Here is a 19367-nt window from a genome sequence, read left to right as displayed (position 1 = left end):
AACGTTTAGTATATGTTTTGGCTATCTTTTGGCGTTTTTATTTTTTTGTATGCACCTTTTCATCATTTCACTAGCTTCGTGTGAAACAAAACCAATGAGCTGAACGGAGTAGGGATCCCTTTCAACTTTTATTCTTTCAAAGTTTTCTAAATTAAAAAAAGGTATGCGCTAGAAAGCTAATATACTAAGCCATCTATGAAATATCATTTAATATTTTAAAGATCACAAATGACGCCACGAGTTAACCTTAAAGTGGTGGATTTTGTAATTTTCCATAGGTTGTCTCCGTCTTGTGCTTGTCCATATCCATTTGTTCCACTGTTCCTTTGTTCCTTTGTTATAATTGCAAAAATGTGACTTTATTTTTTTAACATTCGAGATATTTATGATATATTTCATTTATAGTGTACTCTTTGTTTTTGGATTTATATTATACATTTTGTAAATATAAAAGGCGAAAAGAAAACTAAAACTCGCTCTTTTTTGCTTTACACCGAGCTAGCGGAATGATGAAGAGGTGCATCGAAACCCAAAAAATATCACAATATAAAATAAGAAAAATAAACAAAAATGCGCCCCTTTACACATTAGAAACATCTTCAAAACTAGAAAACTTATAGCGTCTTACAAAGAGCGATCAAAATTACAGTCAGCAAGTAATATAGGGGTGGTCAACTTGTCAACTTGGAACTGCTCGAACAGAACAATCTAAAATAAATCATCGACAGCGAGCGAAGTATTTAATGAAAGTTACTAAAACCAAGATGGTCGTGTCGTTATCATAAACTTCATCTTATGCTGTGTTTCTCTGCTTTCCCGCCAGGTGGTGCAAGAGTCGCTGAAAATTCCCGGCTCGGAGATTCACCTGCTGTACAAGTCGTCGCAGGCGTCCGGCTACCGGTCGATCGTGCGGATGCAGCTGACGCACGACCGCATCCCGGACACGCTGACGCACGTGCACGTCGGCGTGCAGATCGAGGGCTCGCTGCACGTGAAGACGTACGAGGCGGACCCGAACCTGCGGCACATCTTCGCGTGGAACAAGCGGAACGTGTTCAAGCAGAAGGTGTACGGCATCGCGGTGGCCCGCATCTCGATCGGGTACGAGCACGCGACCTGCCGTGGCATCGTGTGGGAAACGCGCACCGTCAAGCTGCAGGGCTTCGACGTGGACATCTCGGACATCGGCGGCTGGGGCTTGGACATACACCACCACTACAACTTCCACGAGGGCATCCTGCAGAAGGGCGACGGTGCGACCATCCACCTGAAGGAGTTCCCGCGGATCGTGCGCGGGGTGCTGGGCGATGGGCAGCAGCGTACGCTCATGTGCCGCGACCACTGCAACGGGCTGTCGAAGAACGGGCAGCTGCTGACACCGGTGGCGCTTGCGTCCGGCCCCGACGGCAGTCTGTTCGTGGGCGACTTCAACCTCATCCGCCGCATCACGACCAACGGCAGCATCTTCACGATCCTGCAGCTGGACACGACGCGCGTCTCCTACCAGTACTACCTGTCGGTGTCGCCGGCCGACGGCCAGCTGTACATCTCCGACTCGGAGAAGCACAAGATCCTCAAGATCGTGTCGCTGGAGAACGTGGACGATCCGTCGTCCAACTACGACGTGATCGTGGGCAGCGGCCAGCGGTGCATTCCGGGCGACGAGCAGAACTGCGGCGACGGCGGGCCGGCCATCGATGCGCGCCTCTCGCACCCGAAGGGCCTGGCCATCGCCGCCGACCGCACGATGTACATCGCCGACGGTACCAACATCCGGGCGGTCGATCCGAAGGGCACGATCCACACGCTGATCGGGCACCACGGTCACCAGAACCGCTGGAGTCCGGTGCCGTGCCGTGGGGCAGCCCGTGCCATGCAGGTGCAGCTGCAGTGGCCAACGGCGCTCGCGCTCAACCCGCTCGACGGTTCGCTCTACTTCGTCGACGATCGGCTCGTGCTGAAGCTGACCTCCGACATGAAGGTGAAGGTGATTGCCGGCATACCGCTGCACTGCAACGAGGACCACAGCCCCAACGTCAACCGGTCGTCGACGACGCCGGTGGAGGAACCGCTCGGCACCGTGCTGGCGATGGCGTTCGGCCCCAACGGGGACCTCTACGTGGCCGACACCAACTCGAAGCGCATCAACACGATCAAGGTGATCGAATCGTCCACCGGCTTTATGAAGCAGTTCGCCGGCAAGGTTGAACATGGAAGGTAGGCAGCCTAGCTCTCTTTCAAGACTACGAGATACCAGATGTATCGTTTCATATGACTTGCAATCAGCTTATTTTTCGACTCTTGTGCTTACCAACGATGTTGCGCGGACCTAAGTACTTAATAGTGTGTTATCTGTCTTCTTCTAGTTTCATCCTAGTTATAGTTGATACAACAATCAAAGTGTTGTCACTCCATAGTTCCAGATCTTTGTTTACCTTTCGCCACTATTTTTGGAAGTTCTCAATGTACTGTTGCTTCCCCTCAAGCTCCTACGTAAAACAGTTGTTCTTTTTCGGCTGCTTCACCAATCTACTTTCAAACTCCAACATTTGGCTCTTCTTGGTACATTTTTGTAGCTTGATCTTTTTCGTTACTGCCCGAACATTATCCTTATGACAGTTTTTTCTATGAGATGAAAACGAGTAGATTCTATGAGTTGATAGCGAATTACGAACCACGAATCAACCGGTGATGCAAACGTTCCCTTTTCTTGCCCAAACTCGGCTAACTGATCCTAGACTGACTATCTTCTACAAGCATCGTGTATTTGATTGCTCTACTATTATAGCATTGAGCATTCTTTAGCATGTGCTTGTCCTCTGTCACACAAAGTGCAGGATTCATCGCACACAACACTTTATTTCGGATGTCTTGTCTTTTTTAGAGCTCATCATATCTTTCTTGGTGAACTTCTGCTCTCTTACCTCCATCTATCCTCGGATCGCATTTCCCGGTTGACTGCTCCCTTAAGTTTCACACTATTCACTGACGGCTATCCCGTATGCCTCTTTGCGGACTACTTCTGACGACTTTCCTTATTCTCTTTTTTCGGAAAACTTACTTTCTTCCAATGTAATTTCGGTTGATTTCTTACTCGAATCTGGACGGCTTTTTACTCCGTTCCGAAGACTTCGTACTCCATCCGGACGACTCTTTACGGATGAACCTCCTCTTAAGGTTTCGGGTTCCTTATTCTTTCTCCCACAACCACCTTCAATGTTTCCTTTGTTCCTTTGTTATATGATTTTCACGCCAACTTTTTACACCCAACTCACATCTATACATAACCTTGCTTGTTTCCCCCCGCCAGCCAAGACTGCGACTGTCAGAGTGGTAAGGCGGTGAGCCATTCGCGACGCAAGCCGGCCAACGGTACCAGCGGCGGCTCGGGTCAGAGCGCGTCCGGCGCATCCGAGCGTGCCGGTGGCGCACCGGAAGGGACAAACCAGTTTTGCGTCTGCCAGAACGCTAGCGAGAGCGGCAACGGTGGCAGCGGGCGGAAGGAGTACGCCGACGCCGCGTCCGTGCTCGGCTCGAGCGCCGGAGCGAACGGGGAAACCGTGCTCTCGTCCAGCATCCGCTTCCAGTCGATCTCGGCGATAGCGGTCGCACAGGATGGCGTCATCAACGTGGCCGACCAAGGTAAGTGTCACAGCCTTTATTTTACCAAACAACATATTGAATATTCCAACGAATTTTACCTTATTTTTTTAAGGCAAGAAACAGTTCCAACGATTCCTTATATAACTTATAACTTGATTGTTATTACATATCTAATGCTCATTGAGGCTTCGTATAGGTATACTACTCATATAAATATCAGCGTCTGTTTACTTTTTCAATTGTTGTATTTACTTATGTCTACTTGAAATTTACTAAAATCGCTGAACGGCACGTTTGGGAATAAGTCCATGACTCGGAGCACTGGTACACAAGGGAGTCTTCTATACTTTCAATATCTTCAGGATATCGATTGACTTTAGAATTTTCGTCACGGACATTCTTGGAAGTGCGATTAATGATTCTTGGAATCCAAATAAGCTCATGGTTTAAAACAGGTTTACCCTGGCCATTAAACGGACGAAGAGATGGTAAGAGATTCTCTTCTGGCACTTGATTATCTTCTAGATGCCCCGGTGAAGATCTTATAAGTTCCGTTAATTTCCTACTATCTCTTGGGCGTACTTGTTAAGTTCCAATGCCATAAAAAAAGAAAAGCAAAATTTTCAACTCTGTTGCTCATTTCTTAAAACTATATATATAATCTATAATATATATATATATAATCTCAAAAACGGCTGAATAGTTTTACAAAACAAAATAAGGCTTTTCTTAAAATCCAAAGCTATATCTAAAACAAAAATTTCAGATTTTTCTGTTCGACCAGTTCCGAGAACCAACTTGGCTATACCTAGAATGCTTTTTAGGGGTCATTTTGACCCCTACTTGTAAAACACTATAACTTCATTATTTTTGAAAAATTTTCAAATCCGTAAACTGTTACTTTTTACTATATTTGTTGACTATTCTTGACGTTTTTGGTTTTTCGATGCATTTCTTCATAATTCCGCTAGCTCGGTGTATAGCAAAAACGGTCGAAATTGCGTTTTTTCAGCTTTTATTCATTCAAAACCTCTAATGTAAATCTAGAAAAAAAGTGTGTGCTAAAAAGTTAGTATGTTGAGCAACATTAAAAAAATAAAATTATATTTTTGCCATTACAAATGACTCCAGAAAATGACCTCAAGGAAAATGACCTGCACACTTTTTTTCTGAATTTACATGATACATTTTGAAAGAATAAAAGTTGAAAAAGATTTTAATTCGAGTCATACCGATCTTTTTTGCTATACACCGAGCTAGCGGAATGATGAAGGGGTACATCAAAAAATTAAAAACGCCAGAAGATAGTCAATAAATATACTGAAACGTAACAGTTTACGGATTTGAAAAATCTTCAAAAAATAGTGAAGTTATAGCGTTATCAAAATAGGGGTCAAAATGACCCCTAAAAAGCATTCGGGCTAGTTTCCACAGCCGATTTTCCGACAATTGTTGTTCAATAACTAGAATAGCTAAAGTATTTAATTTCATTCCTCTCAAAAAGGTCTGCGCTTCGTGGAAGAGTTTGTACGCTGGTCTAATTCTGTATCCCGGCTTTATTGGCGACTTACGGAGCCTGGCGAGTCTAATTCGATGATGTGATGGTTGACCTCCCTCTTCGGAATCCCCTCTGATAGTTTCCTACTATCTCTTCAGCGTATGGGTCAAGTCGTTCTTGAAGAACGAGGGAGAATATTTTGTAGGCGGTATTCAACACCGTAGTACACCTGCAGTTACTGCAGTCTAACTTATCTCCCTGTTTGTGTATGGGGTAGATGATACCAAGATTCCACTCACAAGGCATCGATTCGCTATCCCATATCTCAGATATAAGGCGATGAATTTTGTTCTCTAGATTTGCGCCTCCGTTTTTTGATCAGTATGGCTGTTATTCCGTCCGTGCCAGACGACTTGTTGTTCTAGAGGCGACGGATAGCCTTTCCAAAGCAATGTATTCTAGTGCTAATCGACGAGACGGTACATAGAAACATTAGTTTTGACATAGTTCTACTTCTTCCCTCGTCCTCCTCCGCTTAGGTTCGCTGCGCATCCTAGCGCTGGAGCACTACCTACCGCAGCACGACAGCAACGGCGAGTTCCAGATACCGTACACGCCGCTCAACGAGCTGTACGTGTTCAACCGGTACGGGCAGCATATAGCGACGCGCGACCTGTCCACCGGCAAGTCGCGCTACTCGTTCCTGTACTCGAAGAACACCAGCTTCGGCAAGCTGTCGACGGTGACGGACAGCTCCGGCAACAAGATCCAGTTCCTGCGCGACTACAGCAACGTGGTGAGCTCGATCGAGAACGGGCAGGACTACAAGACGGAGCTGAAGATCTCGCCGAGCGGGCTGCTGACGAAGGTGAGCGCCCGGTCGGGCGGTGGGCGCAAGGTGGAGGTGCTGCTGGACTACGAGTCGAACAGTGGGCTGCTGATCAGCCGGACCGAGGGCCAGGAGAGCTTCATCTACCAGTACGACGACTTCGGGCGCTGCGTGAAGGTGATCGCGCCGAGCGGTGAGATCGTGTACGTGCGCACGCTGTTCGACGACCGCGCCAAGCCGAAGCAGGAGGATCTGCTGGTGTCGGTGCAGGGTAGCATCCGGTCGGCGTTTGGGGCGCGCGGTGCCGCCAAGCCGACCGAGTACGCCATCACCGGCGGCATCCAGATGGTGACGGTCACGCGCGGCGGCAAGGAGACGGTCGGCCGGATCGGCTCGATCAACCAGACGGTGTCGCTGGCGCTGCCGACCGGCATCCGGCTGGAGGCGTCCGCCGTCGTCACGCACCCCTGGCTCGAGAAGTTCCTCCCGACGGAGGCGGAAATGCTGCCGATGTGGTCACATCAGTCGCTGCACGTCGGCGACCGCTCGGCCAACGATCTCTACTCCAACTACGCGCTCTCCTCGATCGGCTGCAACGGGGCGGCGGCGGCGGCGGCGTCCGAACACCACCTGGGTCGCGGTGCCTCACCCCCAGCACCGTCACCGCCGAAGGGCGAGAAGATGCTGTGCCGCGACGTGTTTGTGAACGATGGCAAGAAGCTGCGCGTGGAGTACGATCCGGTGGCGCAGCGCGAGATCCTGCGCGACCGGGACAACGAGGTGATCCTGATGGTCGCGTACGACCAGTCCGGCCTGCCCACCATGTTCTCGCCCGGCCTCGGCGACGTGTACTACCCGCTGAACATCACGTACGATCGGTTCAACCGCGTCGAGGGGTGGCAGTGGGGTGCGTCCGAGCTGAAGTACAACTACGACCGGCAGGGCCGGCTGTCGGAGGTGACGAGCATCCAGGACGGGATCGTGTCGTACAGCTACAACGAGGGCAACCTGCTCGAGCAGATCTCGCTCGGTAGCCAGCGCAAGTACAAGCTGGTGTACGACCGGAACGGAGGCCTGCGGGAGATCGTCCTGCCCAGCGGCACCCGGCACACCTTCAGCCTGCAGCCGTCGATCGGCTTCCTGCGCTTCACGTACAATCCGCCGGGCAGCTCGCGCTCCTACCTGCAGCACTACTCGCACAGCGGCGTGCTGCTGCAGACCGTGTTCCCGGGTGACGGCGCGCGCATCGTCTACCGCTACGACGACGAGGACCGCATCGCGGAGATCGTGCACGGTGACGGGCGGGACGAGTTCCTCTACCAGAGCGGGGCGCCCGCCTGCGAGCTGCCGATGGCGATCCTGCACACCGAGCGCGACCTCGAGTTCCGCTGGGACTTTGACTGCGTGGGCGAGCTGCTGCTGGAGGAGCGCATCGACTACTCCGCCCGCTCGGGGTTGTCGAACGTGAAGTTCAACTACGAGTACGACGACCACTTCCGGCTGGCGTCGATCGGCGGACGGATCGGGGGCCAGAACCTGCCACCGCAGTCGTTCGGCTACGACGAGCGCACGGGCCGGCTGGCCACGATCGGCCAGTTCGAGGTGACGCGCGGCGAGCGGCAGGCGAACGCGACCACCGTCAGCGACCGGACCGGCACGTTCACGCGCACCGTCAACGGGCGCTTCCTGCTGATGCAGCTGACGCTCACCATCCACCGGATGGAGGTGTTCCGCATGGAGTTCGCGCACGATCTGCACGGGCGCATCGTGCAGACGCGCACCTACACGCGCAACGTCGGCGTCAACACGTACACGAACGTGAAGAACCTGACGTGGGACTGCGACGGGCAGCTGGTGGGCGTGGAGGCCCAGGAACCGTGGGGCTTCCGGTACGACGACAACGGCAACATGCTGTCGCTCACCTACCGCGGCAACACCATCCCGATGGAGTACAACGCGCTCGATCGCATCGTCAAGTTCGGCGAGGGCCAGTACAAGTACGAGCCGCGCGGGCTGGTGGCGCAGAACGCGCGCGAGGAGCGCTTCCACTACAACGCCAAGGGTCTGCTGATACGGGCGACCAAGCGCGGCCGGTTCGACATCCGCTACTTCTACGACCACCTCAACCGGCTGATCACGCGCAAGGACAACTTCGGCAACGTGACGCAGTTCTTCTACACCAACCAGCGGCGCCGGGCGGAGATCAGCCACATCTACTCGCCGCGCGACGGCAAGCTGATGTCGCTCACGTACGACGATCGCGGCTCGCTCATCTACGCCCAGGTGTACCGCTACCGCTACTACATCGCCACCGACCAGTGTGGCACGCCCGTCATGATCTTCAACCAGTACGGCGAGGGCATCCGGGAGATCATGCGCTCCCCGTACGGCCACATCGTCTACGACTCCAACCCGTACCTCTACATGCCCATCGACTTCTGCGGCGGCATACTGGATCAGGTGAGCAGACTCTCCCGGCTCTCCCGACTCTTTTTACCACATTCCATCATATAATCAATCGTTTATCAAAACAATCGTTCTGATGGATTCATGAATCCTTAGAGATTCTATGCATCATCGCATTTCAACAAATCGCATAATCTGCACTTCAGGCTCACCAGAAATCAATCGCAGATGAATTGAGCTCATATCGACTTCTGGATTCGCTTATGTCATAATCCCCTAGCAAAAGTATCAATTAACATGATTCATCATTCTTTATTGATGAAACAAAGACAAAAGATTCACAAATCGCCAACGAATCTTGTTCTTGCTTATGATTCACCTACTTTCATGAATGTCGGCAATTAAAATCGGTTCACATAAAATCAATCGAAGATTAATTGATGTCATCACGACTTCTCAAAGCGCACTTGTCATAATCCCATAGCCAAAGTAAACATCACTTTCAAAAAGCTAAAAAATCAACTACATCGAGAGCCTCGACAGCCTTGAGTAGTGGTTCCCTTCGTATAGGAGTTCCGGAATTCATGATTCGTAGGAGGTATAGTGAAACCTCAACAAATTATCTTCAATTCTTTACGGATTCATGATTCGCATTTATTTATGAGGGTTTATGAAACTTTCGCATAGAGCTAAAGATGCGTTTATTTTGTGGAAATATTCATTCGGATTCGTGATTCTGAATCTGAGCTACACAGCTCTATTGGGTGCTAATGTTTGTTGTACGCTTGGTGTAGGTAACATCGTTGGTGCACATGCCAGACGGGAAGGTGTACGATCCGCTGATAGGCCAGTGGATGACGCCGAACTGGGAGCACGTGGATCAGCGCATCCAGAAGCCGACCAAGCTGCACCTGTACCGCTACAATGGCAACGATCCGATCAATCCGGTCCAGCAGCTGCGGGATCACCCGCGCGACCACTTTGAGTGGCTGCAGCTGATGGGCTACGAGCTGGACAACATGATCCCGCAGGCGACGATCGATGCCCGCTTCTACCGGCAGCATGATTGGCTTGAGAGCGCCGTCGCGGCTCCGAACGTGCTGCGCCGACAGTACGAAGAGCGAGGTGGCTCCGGCATCAGCATCGGGTCCGGATTCATGGCACACCTGCTCGAGCGGAGCGTGCGGTCGCGGCGCGGTCTGCTGCAGCTGCCCGACTTCGGTGCCAGCCTCAAGTCGGACCCGCTGGCGATCGGACCGTTCCGGTTCGGCTCCGGATCGGATCCACCGTTCGGGCACGGCATCATCGTGTCGCGCAGCCCCGAACCGGAGGGCTACGCGATCGTATCGAGCGTCCCGGCCGCCAATCCGATCTACCGAGACGTCTACACGTCCGTGTTCAACCGGACGCGCCTGCTCCCGTTCACCTTCGTCGTGCACAACTCGCTCCAGGACGCGTTCTTCTTCGTGAAGGAGGACTCGTGGCGGGCGAGCGAAGACCGGCAGCAGCTGAAGCGCCTCCAGGGTCAGGTGAACACCACCTTCCACGATTCCACCTCGAACGGCGGTGGCGGTCCGGGTGGCAGCGCCGGCTCCTCGCCCTCCTCCGGCTCCCCGTCCTCGTCGTCGTCCGGCTCCTCCTCCTCCTCGTCCTCCGGTGGTGCCCTCCCGTCCGCCAAGGCGTCCGCGCACCATCAGGACGTGAAGATCCACACGACCAACGCCATCATCAACCTCAAGTACGGCACCACGTCGGCGAAGGAGCGCCAGCGGCTGATGCACCACGCGAAGCTGCAAGCCGTCCGGAAGGCCTGGCACCGCGAGAAGGAGCTGCTGCGCGGCGGCCTCATCTCCAGCTACGAGTGGAACGCGCAGGAGATGGAGGAGATCATCAAGAACGGCTACGCGAACCTGTACGAGGGCGAGTACGTGCACGACATCGATCGCTACCCGGAGCTGCTCGAGGATCCGTTCAACGTGCGCTTCACCAAGAAGAAAATGAACCAGTCACGCAAGCGCAAACGGAGAGACACCACCACCAGCACCACCACCAACAACAACGGCGATGAAAAGGAGGTCTAGAGACAACGGGGCAGCGCGAACTCCGTCCGATTCTGATTTGGTCCCGTTTGGTCGTTGATCCCTTCTCCCGAACGTTGTCCTAGGGGCTTTGTGTATGCGTCCGTACGGGTACATTTATGTATGTGTGTGTGTTTGTGTGGTTGGATGAATGGGTGTGTGTGTGTGAGTGCGAGCGCGCGCGTGCGTGTGTCTGTGGACGATCGGTAAAGTCACAGCAAGGACAGCAGCATGGAAATCAGCTAGTATTTTATTTGGTATTCCCCCGATTACGGTTAGTTTGTACTCTCCGCTCTCCCGGCCGGCGGCCCGCGAGGCGTTCGCTGCCCGGTTACGTATTCCGTCAAAAAACAAAACAAAAAAAAAATGCGTCACGTATGCCCTCCCGAACGCAGCCGGCAGGCATGGTGCTGCCAGCTGTGTGTGTAGAATTAATTGCCACCGTCATGATGAGATTGTTGCCAATACTGCTCCTAGTTTTTATTGTTAACCTTAAACGTCACCGCACACAAAACGCTCTCATAGTATTTAATTATCATTACTTCTACTAGTTTACAATTAATGGATTAAAACGCAACTAGCTCTAGTGTGAACCCCGAACCGATTGCCCGCAATGATATTTTAGAAGTTTTCTTATTTTATCGTATTTATTCTAATCGTCCGTTTTTTTAGCGGAAACCATTCATTTCCCCTCCTGTTGTATTGGAAGATGCCCCGAGATTGTTTGTTGGGGTAGATGGCTGCCCGTCTTTAACTCACTGTACGTATAATCTCATTGGTTTAGTTGCAATGATTTCTTTCTAGTTTGTGGTGATGAGAAAAAAAAACGCAAAGGAATGTCCCTATCGACTTGCATCAAGTCCCGTAATGTGACTGTTTAGGTTTCCCCATTGTGTCGCTGAGTTTTCTAAAGTATGCGTCCAATTAGGCCCCCTGCTTCCAGTTTTCTTTTATATCTTTGGTTGGGTAAGCTGAAAGCGGTGAATCAGTGAGGCTGGCAGATTGAACATGAAGTAATAGGAGAGCGAAATTATACATCGGAAGGGAAAATAGCTTTGCAAAAGGTATCAACGTTTATTTGTTTGCCCCCTCCCGTTTCCGACAGCAATGGTGGAAATGGCTGGCGTGTAGCAGCATTGCATGATTTTACTGGAAGCGAAACGAACGAACGCAATTGGCAACTAGTGAAGGGAAGTCGTATTCTGAACGATCGTGGAAACGATGGACTGGGAAATTGGTACTGGAAACACAGAGCAGAAGGAATGCATGGGCGGATGAAACGGATGTGGCTTCGCGCGACTAAACCATACCATGAATGTTTGAAAGGATATGTATGTGTTGGACTATGTGTATGAACTAAACAACCGATGTAAACAATACAAAAAAACGAAGCAGAACGATCGGATGCGGAAGCGGTTAAATAGGTGGAAGAAAAAATTGTTGTTAACAAAAAAAAAACAAAACCAGCGCTAAGGAGAGTGACATTGTGGAACAAGCCATAATTTACGTGGACGGTAGAAAGGGGGGGAAGCGGGAAACCAAGGCAAGGCAACCGATAACAGTTACAAGAATGTGTAGAATTTAAATGAAAGAAAGAAGAGAAAAAAAAACTAGAAGTTTGAAGTAACTATGGAGCAAAACTAGAAGGAAGGTATTAGAGAAAAAAAAAATAGGATGTTTATACCTATTCACGTGTAAAACGAACATAAAATATGGTGATTCGAGCTTTTGAGACTGTCGTCAAACATTTTAGAATGAAGAAATAGACAAAAAGTATATTAAAGAGAAAAAAAATGAACAGAATGAAATACAATAGACATTACAAAACAATAAATGTATTACACGCAGGCATACTGGAGAGAGAAAGAGAGAGAGAGAAAGAAAGTGAGAGAGAGATACAAGGAGCAGAACTAGGGACAGGTAGCATTCGCGCTTGATATACAAAACAAACCAACATGAAAGTGGTCATAGTGTTTGGCAAGGTGTGGTTGAGGCGTGAGATTTTATTTATCTGAAGCGAAGGGAAGGATGCAACCGTAAGGTGCAGGAGTTGTAATGATTATATGATGTAATTTAAAACCACACTTACCCAACGCAGAACTGGTATGAGCGCGAGAGGTGGGAAAGCGTAGGAAAGGAGCAGAAATATCCGGGACCGGGACGTCAAATGTAGAGAGAAGTAATTGGAACAGTACATTAGCCGTAGCAGGTGCGCGCTCGTTTACATTTATTTTAACGTTTAGTAAACACACGGAACAGTGCGTGTGTGAAGGCGTCAAGAGTAAAAAAATATATGACCGCCGGAGCAAAAATACCCGTTATATCAAACATTATGACTGTAAAATAAAAGCAAACAAAAATAGTAACCCAACGCCTAGCGGAGCAACAGAAACACGCTCGTAGAGAAAAGGGACATCGTTAGGTAATCGTAAAAATAATGAACAAAAAAAAAAAGAAATAAACACAGCGACAGAAAAGCATGAAGTGGGTAAACGCAACCGAACCAATCACGCGCACCGTGCGTGCCGGAAGCGGTATGTTGCGCTAAAAAAGAAATATTTGTGAACCGTATCGTCGATGTGTAGTTTCTGCCATTTTAGCTCTAGATTTTTCATCAAGCTGAGCTAGGAAATGAATGGGAGGCCCTTTTCGGGGGAGCTCAGTTTGTTGTAGCCCCCCCTCCCCCTCTGTACTTCCTTAGTTTTGTTTGATTTCAAGCGTTTCTTCCTCCTGTATGTTTCCCTCCCCTTCCCACGCGTGTAGATCGTACAAGATTTGCAGATCCTCTCCAGAATGTATAAAACCGTTGACACGATTTCTTACCCTTACTGTATCAAGATCAATGGATGCCAAAAACTAACGAGTCGTTGTTGAAAAGAAAACGAAATGCAAAAGCCTCACAATGCCGTGCACGCGGAACGATCGAAAAGGATAATAAGAAATGGCGCGCAGGAACAACACAGATAAGGTCTCGAACCGACTCGAAGTCGGGTTCTATGGAGAGAGAAAAAAAAAGAAGAAAGCGACGCGTAGAATCCGGCAACTTCTTACACATGCCCTCCCCCCATACCCCCCACTCTCGACAACAAGCGTAACAAGCGTAACAATGTAGTATTTGGACTCCTTTCCACGTATCTGTAACTTCATGGATTCGAGCAGAGTAGCTGAAGCGGCAAAGGCATAAGAAGAATTGGAAGAGAACTCGGCGCGGGCAGGGGAAGATGTCACACCCAGCACGGGAAAGGAAGGCAGCCGGCGGTAGTATTTGGGGCCGGAATGATAATGGCAGCGCGGAGGGGATGGCGAAATACGATGGAAGTAAATTTTAAACGTGTACATAATGGAAAATGTGACAAATTTTTGAAATTAATTAAGAATAGGCTGTAATTTAGTGACCGACTCGAAGGAAACAGGAAGAATAATAAAGGAAGAAACTAAAGGATATGAACTGGGAGTTTTGCTCGAACGTGCGTCAATGTCGAAAGAAATCGGAACACACTATTTGGAAATTTTCCCAAGCTGAACTAACAAGCAACACCTTAGATCCGGCAATTGGTTTTATCCGGCATGTAAGAAAATTTTAATACTTTAATGATTTGTTCACGATATCAGACTTTTTTCCCCAAAATGAAGATTAAAATTGTTGAACAAGTTGTTAAATAACGTTCGCGATGAAAGAAATAGACAAATTTTCATCGGTGATAAGAAAAAAGTTAACCAAGCTAATTGAAAAAAGTAAATTTTATTGTAAAGGTACACCCTTAAAGTATTTTCAAAAAATATTCCGACGGCCAGTAAGCCGGCCTTACGGTCCTTGGCCGAATTCAATTTAAATGATACATTTGTCAAACTTGTTCTAAATTTAAAAGAAATGCTACTCTTTATTTTGCTTTCTACAAAAAGTTGCTGGCGTTTTCTGGTTTTTGCATGAAACGTCGTTTTGTTTAATTTGTTTAATGCAAACGTTGCCAAGACTTTCTCTTATTGGTATTATTGATCGTTATAAAATTTCCTAGCTTCGTAAGTCTTGTCCAAAATCAAACAGAAATAACTCATTTACTTTGCATCCAAGACATGCAAGGAATGCAATTTTCAATATCCATCACAAAATAAAATAAGGCTCGCAATATTGAAAATTTATCGCAGCTGAGTTATTGTAATTACTCAGAAAGTACGCCAGTAAAAATAAGATATTTTAATATAATTTGTTTACAAGGTGAATTTTAAGTATAATTTAGATAACAAAAATAAGAGTAAAACAAACCAACATTTATATTTTGATCAAAATTCAACAAAAATCGATACAATTCAAAAAGTTTTTACGATACAATTATAAATATTTTAGCTTATAGCTCTTTTAATGTAACTTTACTATTTATAAAGTTGATACTCTATTCCAAAAGGGTTGGTAAAAGTTTGAAATTTGTCGAATGCGTTTGAAATTTGTCGATGCGTTTGTTTGTCGAATCCGTTTGACCTCGCGGGCCACATTTCGCCCCAAAATAGGTTCGCGGGCCAAAACGTAAAATTGATTGGATTGTTGAAAATATGTTCTTATCATTGTGGTTTGATCCAAACAGTCAATCGTATTTTTAACACCTTCAAATTTTCAAAATATTATATTATATTACTTCTTATAAAATTACTTCTTATAAAATACAATTTTCAGTAAAAGATAAATTTTCTTTAACACTATTGTGCATTTTGGTAAAGATTTAAAAAAAGTAAATGTGCATTATTACTACAGTTAACTTATTGCTCCACATCTGTTATTTTATTAAGAATGCTGTTGTAGTTAATGACGTTTATTTTGTATTAACACTATTTATGCGCTTGTCTCGATAATCTTTGTGAAATCTTTGCGCCTGTGGCCGGATCCGATGTGCTTGCGGGCCGCATGTGGTCCGCGGGCCGTATGTTGGACATCCCTGGTGTAACGTATCCGGCCCGCGCTTTCAGTTTCTCTTTAATCATCTGGCCTTTTTTGGAAAACGTGTGCCGATCTATGGCATAGATATTGCCACGAACGACTGATTTTATTTTTCAAAACATAACGACAACCAGCAGCGGCTCTAACGGTAAGTGGACTAAGCGGCCGCGGGGGGCCCCGAGCTGTCTGGGGGCCCCGAGGGCAATGTGGATCACACAAATTCAAAGCAGGATTTCAGCAAATCAAGGAAGCGCTAAATAAAATAGTTACTGACGAAATAAAAAAACAGGGGAGAATTCACGAAGCAAAATCATTGTTAATAAACATGTCTAAATTTGAAATTTATTTAATGACCATAATCTGCAATACAATTTTGCAAAGAATGAATGCGACCAATAAGTCACTACAACCAGCAGGGAAAGGGAAGCTACAAGAATAACTGGCTTATCGTTTGATTCGAATGAGTGAATTCGAAAAGGAACAAACAAAAATCTGAATGATTTCAGAGTCAATACCTTCTACAGCATTTGCGATATTGTAACTGCCCAAATAGCTCAAAGAGCAGACAAATACGAACAAACTATTGAACTGTTTAAAATATTTGTTGACTTGAATTTATCAAAACAACAAAAACTGCAATTTCGATGTAAATTATTTGATGTAAATTATTGGGAGGATAAATCAAACAATTTTTATTGTTTATTAAAGAAAATAATGTAGTAGTTGGTTTCCAAAATGTACAAGAAAAATTAAACGAGCTTCTTCCTTAAAATAATATAAATTATGTATACCGTGTGAGCCAAGAAATGACCTGCATTATTCCAAACATTTAGGTAAATCTAAAAATTTTATTAACAATACCAATTCCAATTCCTCAGGAGAAAGATCGTTTAAAGGGTAAAAACCTGTTTGCGTAATTCGATGGGTGAAACAAAATTGAATAGTTTAGCAATACTTTATGTCGAACGAGAATTTTTAGATAATATTGATGCACCAGACATCATAAATATGGACAGGAAGAAATGTCGAAAAAAAATTATTTAGAACTTACACTTACTTTAGGATTTACAAGCGAGTTATGTTTCTTTTATTTGAATATATTAATATCTGAATTTTCATCCTGCCTGTACCATAGTTTCAATTTTATGTTTGCATTATTTGTAAATCGATAAATCTTTTAAAAATAATTTGATAATCTTAACTATTCCTCGAATTGTAAAAAACACATAATTTTTTGAGTAAACGTAACAATATAACGTAATTCAATCCTGCATACATACCTCAATCTTGAATAAAGGAACAAAATATTAAAAAAAAACTTACAAGGGCTAGGCGGGCGATGCATCACTTAAATATAATATTTGTAAAAATCAAAACCTAAAGATTGATCAAAGGGGGCCCCGTTTGATTTCCCGAGTGGGGCCTCCTAGTTTGTTAATCCGCCACTGACGACAACGACGAATAACGGTCGGTTTGAATCGGAAAAAACACATGTAGGAAAGCATGTAAGAAATAGTTGGCGAATCGATCTTAGTAACCATTGCAATTATCTGTCACGTCTAGAAACGACCTTTTCAGTTCAGATTTTGCAGCAGGAGAGCAGGCAACTCCATTGCGTTAAAAAAGGTGTTGGAAATGTTGGCGAAAATTTACAGCCTGCTCCCGGCGCTTTCGCGGGTTGAAGTGAGGAAATTGTACGACACCTTCTCCAAGAATGTCCGTGAAGGAGAGCGCATCAACATGTGGGACCTGCGGCTGCTGATGGAGAAGCTTGGCGTCCCACAAACGCACGTCGAGTTGAAGCGTCTGTTCAACGAGATGGACAAGGATGGCGATGGGAAGATAGGGCTCTACGAGTTCGTGCTAATCTACAGAAAAGTGTGGCGATCCGGTCAGCTGGCTCGCCCGACCGAGATCGACGTTGGTGAGGTGGGCGTCCGTGGAGCGATAGACTTCTTCGAATCCCAGATCGAGCAGCAGTTGAGCTCGAACAGGTTCCAGGAGGAGATTCGCCAGGAGCAGGAAGAACGGCGCCGCATGGAGAAGAAATGCCAGCAGCTAATGCAGCGTGCATCTGCTGCTGAGAAGCGAGACGAATAACCGTGCTGAGCTCACCGAACGGCTCCCATTTTGGCGAAGCTTCTGCTGACACCACAATTAAAAATGTCTATCTAGAAATATAAACAACTTTCACAAAGCATACTGAAATTGGAATACTTATTTACAAACAACGGTAAGTTTAGTAACAATGAAGGTAACAACAAAATAACGGGCAAGTATGTTACCCCATTGTGATTATCTCATTTCGCTTCCAATTGGATTTATAAAGAAACAACATCAACCTCGGGGATGTGTTTTACACAGCATCAATTGTTGCGCAGCGTGAACGACTTCTCTGCACATTTACAGCACAAGCAAGCGCAGTAATTCCACAATTCCACAAAACGCAACAATTCCAACGATCCGTATGAAGGAAGTTTGGGAGAGAGAGAAAGAGAAATAGTATGTTGAGAATTATGGAACATCCAACCCGGATGATATAAACTTAAGAACTATGTTGTTTGACATAAGCTGATCCTTTCAGTCGTGTCAAGCCAGTTACACTCACCACACGTGTCGAAAAAATAAACTCTGCGTTTAACACGTTGACTGCCAAGCGTTTTTAGCACACTTTTTTAGAACAATCTTTTTTCATTTAATTTGTTTACAACATTTATTGAACCAACAATTTTTGAAGGCTTAGCTGAAACTAAGCTTCCCAAAGAATTGATATAAAATATTACTATTAAATTATGTTGCATTTTCATTTATTTATGGGTCAAAAACTTTTTAGAACTGAGTCTTGCTGTCACCCACTTTTTTGTGACACGGCAGTCAACGTGTTAATCAAAAGTCTATATAGGAAGATTCCTTCTAAGGGAGTAAGGGAGTCGAAGTTTCTAGACGGGGTTTGTTTGGGTCTCCATTTTTATCGTTTGCATTAAAAACAATGGACAAATAATCATCGCCGAAATTAGTTAGTAAGTAAATTATATTACTTTAAAGGAATACTTCAGCGGCCTGTCATGCGACCTAACTAATGTTGGCCGGAACTTTAACCATATCCGACTAAAGTATGGTTGTTTACATGTTCTTCCGTTCAATTGTGGCCTTTACGGTCACTTGATGTTCCGTATTACCCTTATTAGACGAGGAATGTATCCGTCATATTTTTCCAGAAGTTTTCTGCCAAACGCGTTTGACAGATACATTCCTTCTTCAAAATCGGAACCGGGCACGACCGAGTCGGGTAATGGTGAAAAACATTTTCCAAGATAAATAAAAGGCTATAATTGTACCTTTTAGATGAAATCATTCAAGATAAAGAATTATACAAAATATGTTCAACACTGAGTACGGGGCTTTCTAGAAGCGTTTTAATTTTCTCTAATGGAGTACATACGACTACATTCTTTTAGTTGAACAGTAGAAAAACTTTCATTCTCAGATTTAGGTTCCTCAATAACTGCACAGTAGTTATGTTGTCACATTGACATAATTTTAAAGTGAACATTTCAACAAAGCATACAAAGTACACTCTCTGTAAGTATCCATCGCAATGAACGACGTTTATCAGAATATATAAAAAGAACGATTTGTTTGACTCAAGACAAGAAACAAAGAGCTGCTTGCTGCACAAAAATATATTTCATTACTCTACATTGGCGGGAAGGAGTTCCCCACTTTTTCGGATATTTAGTCACTGAACTGCAACACAATTGCGTAACGACCCATTAAAAAATAATATAAGCTATGTAACTCAACCCGTCGACTTTCCGTACGCTTGATGGAGGCGCCAAGTAGCTGGTAAACTCGACTCGCTTACGTTTGAATCCTCTACGCTTTCCAAGGTGATCAACTTTAAATTCACCTTTAATAATAAATCGATAACTTCAAATCATAATAAATCCAATACTACATCTCCACTTTTCACATCCAGCACATCCAGTTTTGATGGAGGCGCCTGGTACTTAGTAAACAATC

General features: G+C 46.1%; 1 protein-coding gene across 1 annotated transcript in view; it reads left to right on the top strand.

Annotated features, from left to right (window-relative positions):
• Positions 1–17444, top strand: part of LOC131269344 (teneurin-a) — a 33701-nt gene extending 16257 nt beyond the window's left edge. Inside the window, exons 15-19 of the mRNA XM_058271696.1 lie at positions 824–2217; positions 3311–3642; positions 5641–8390; positions 9131–10368; positions 17348–17444. Coding sequence (XP_058127679.1) covers positions 824–2217; positions 3311–3642; positions 5641–8390; positions 9131–10368; positions 17348–17444 — 5811 coding nt within the window. The remainder of the gene's footprint in view (positions 1–823; positions 2218–3310; positions 3643–5640; positions 8391–9130; positions 10369–17347) is intronic.
• Positions 17445–19367: the final 1923 nt, after the last annotated feature.

The sequence above is a fragment of the Anopheles coustani genome, chromosome X (genome assembly GCF_943734705.1).
Source record: "Anopheles coustani chromosome X, idAnoCousDA_361_x.2, whole genome shotgun sequence".
Taxonomy (NCBI): Eukaryota; Metazoa; Arthropoda; class Insecta; order Diptera; family Culicidae; genus Anopheles; species Anopheles coustani.
The sequence above is the reverse complement of the archived record's forward strand: the minus strand, read 5'-3'. Positions and strand labels throughout refer to the sequence as shown.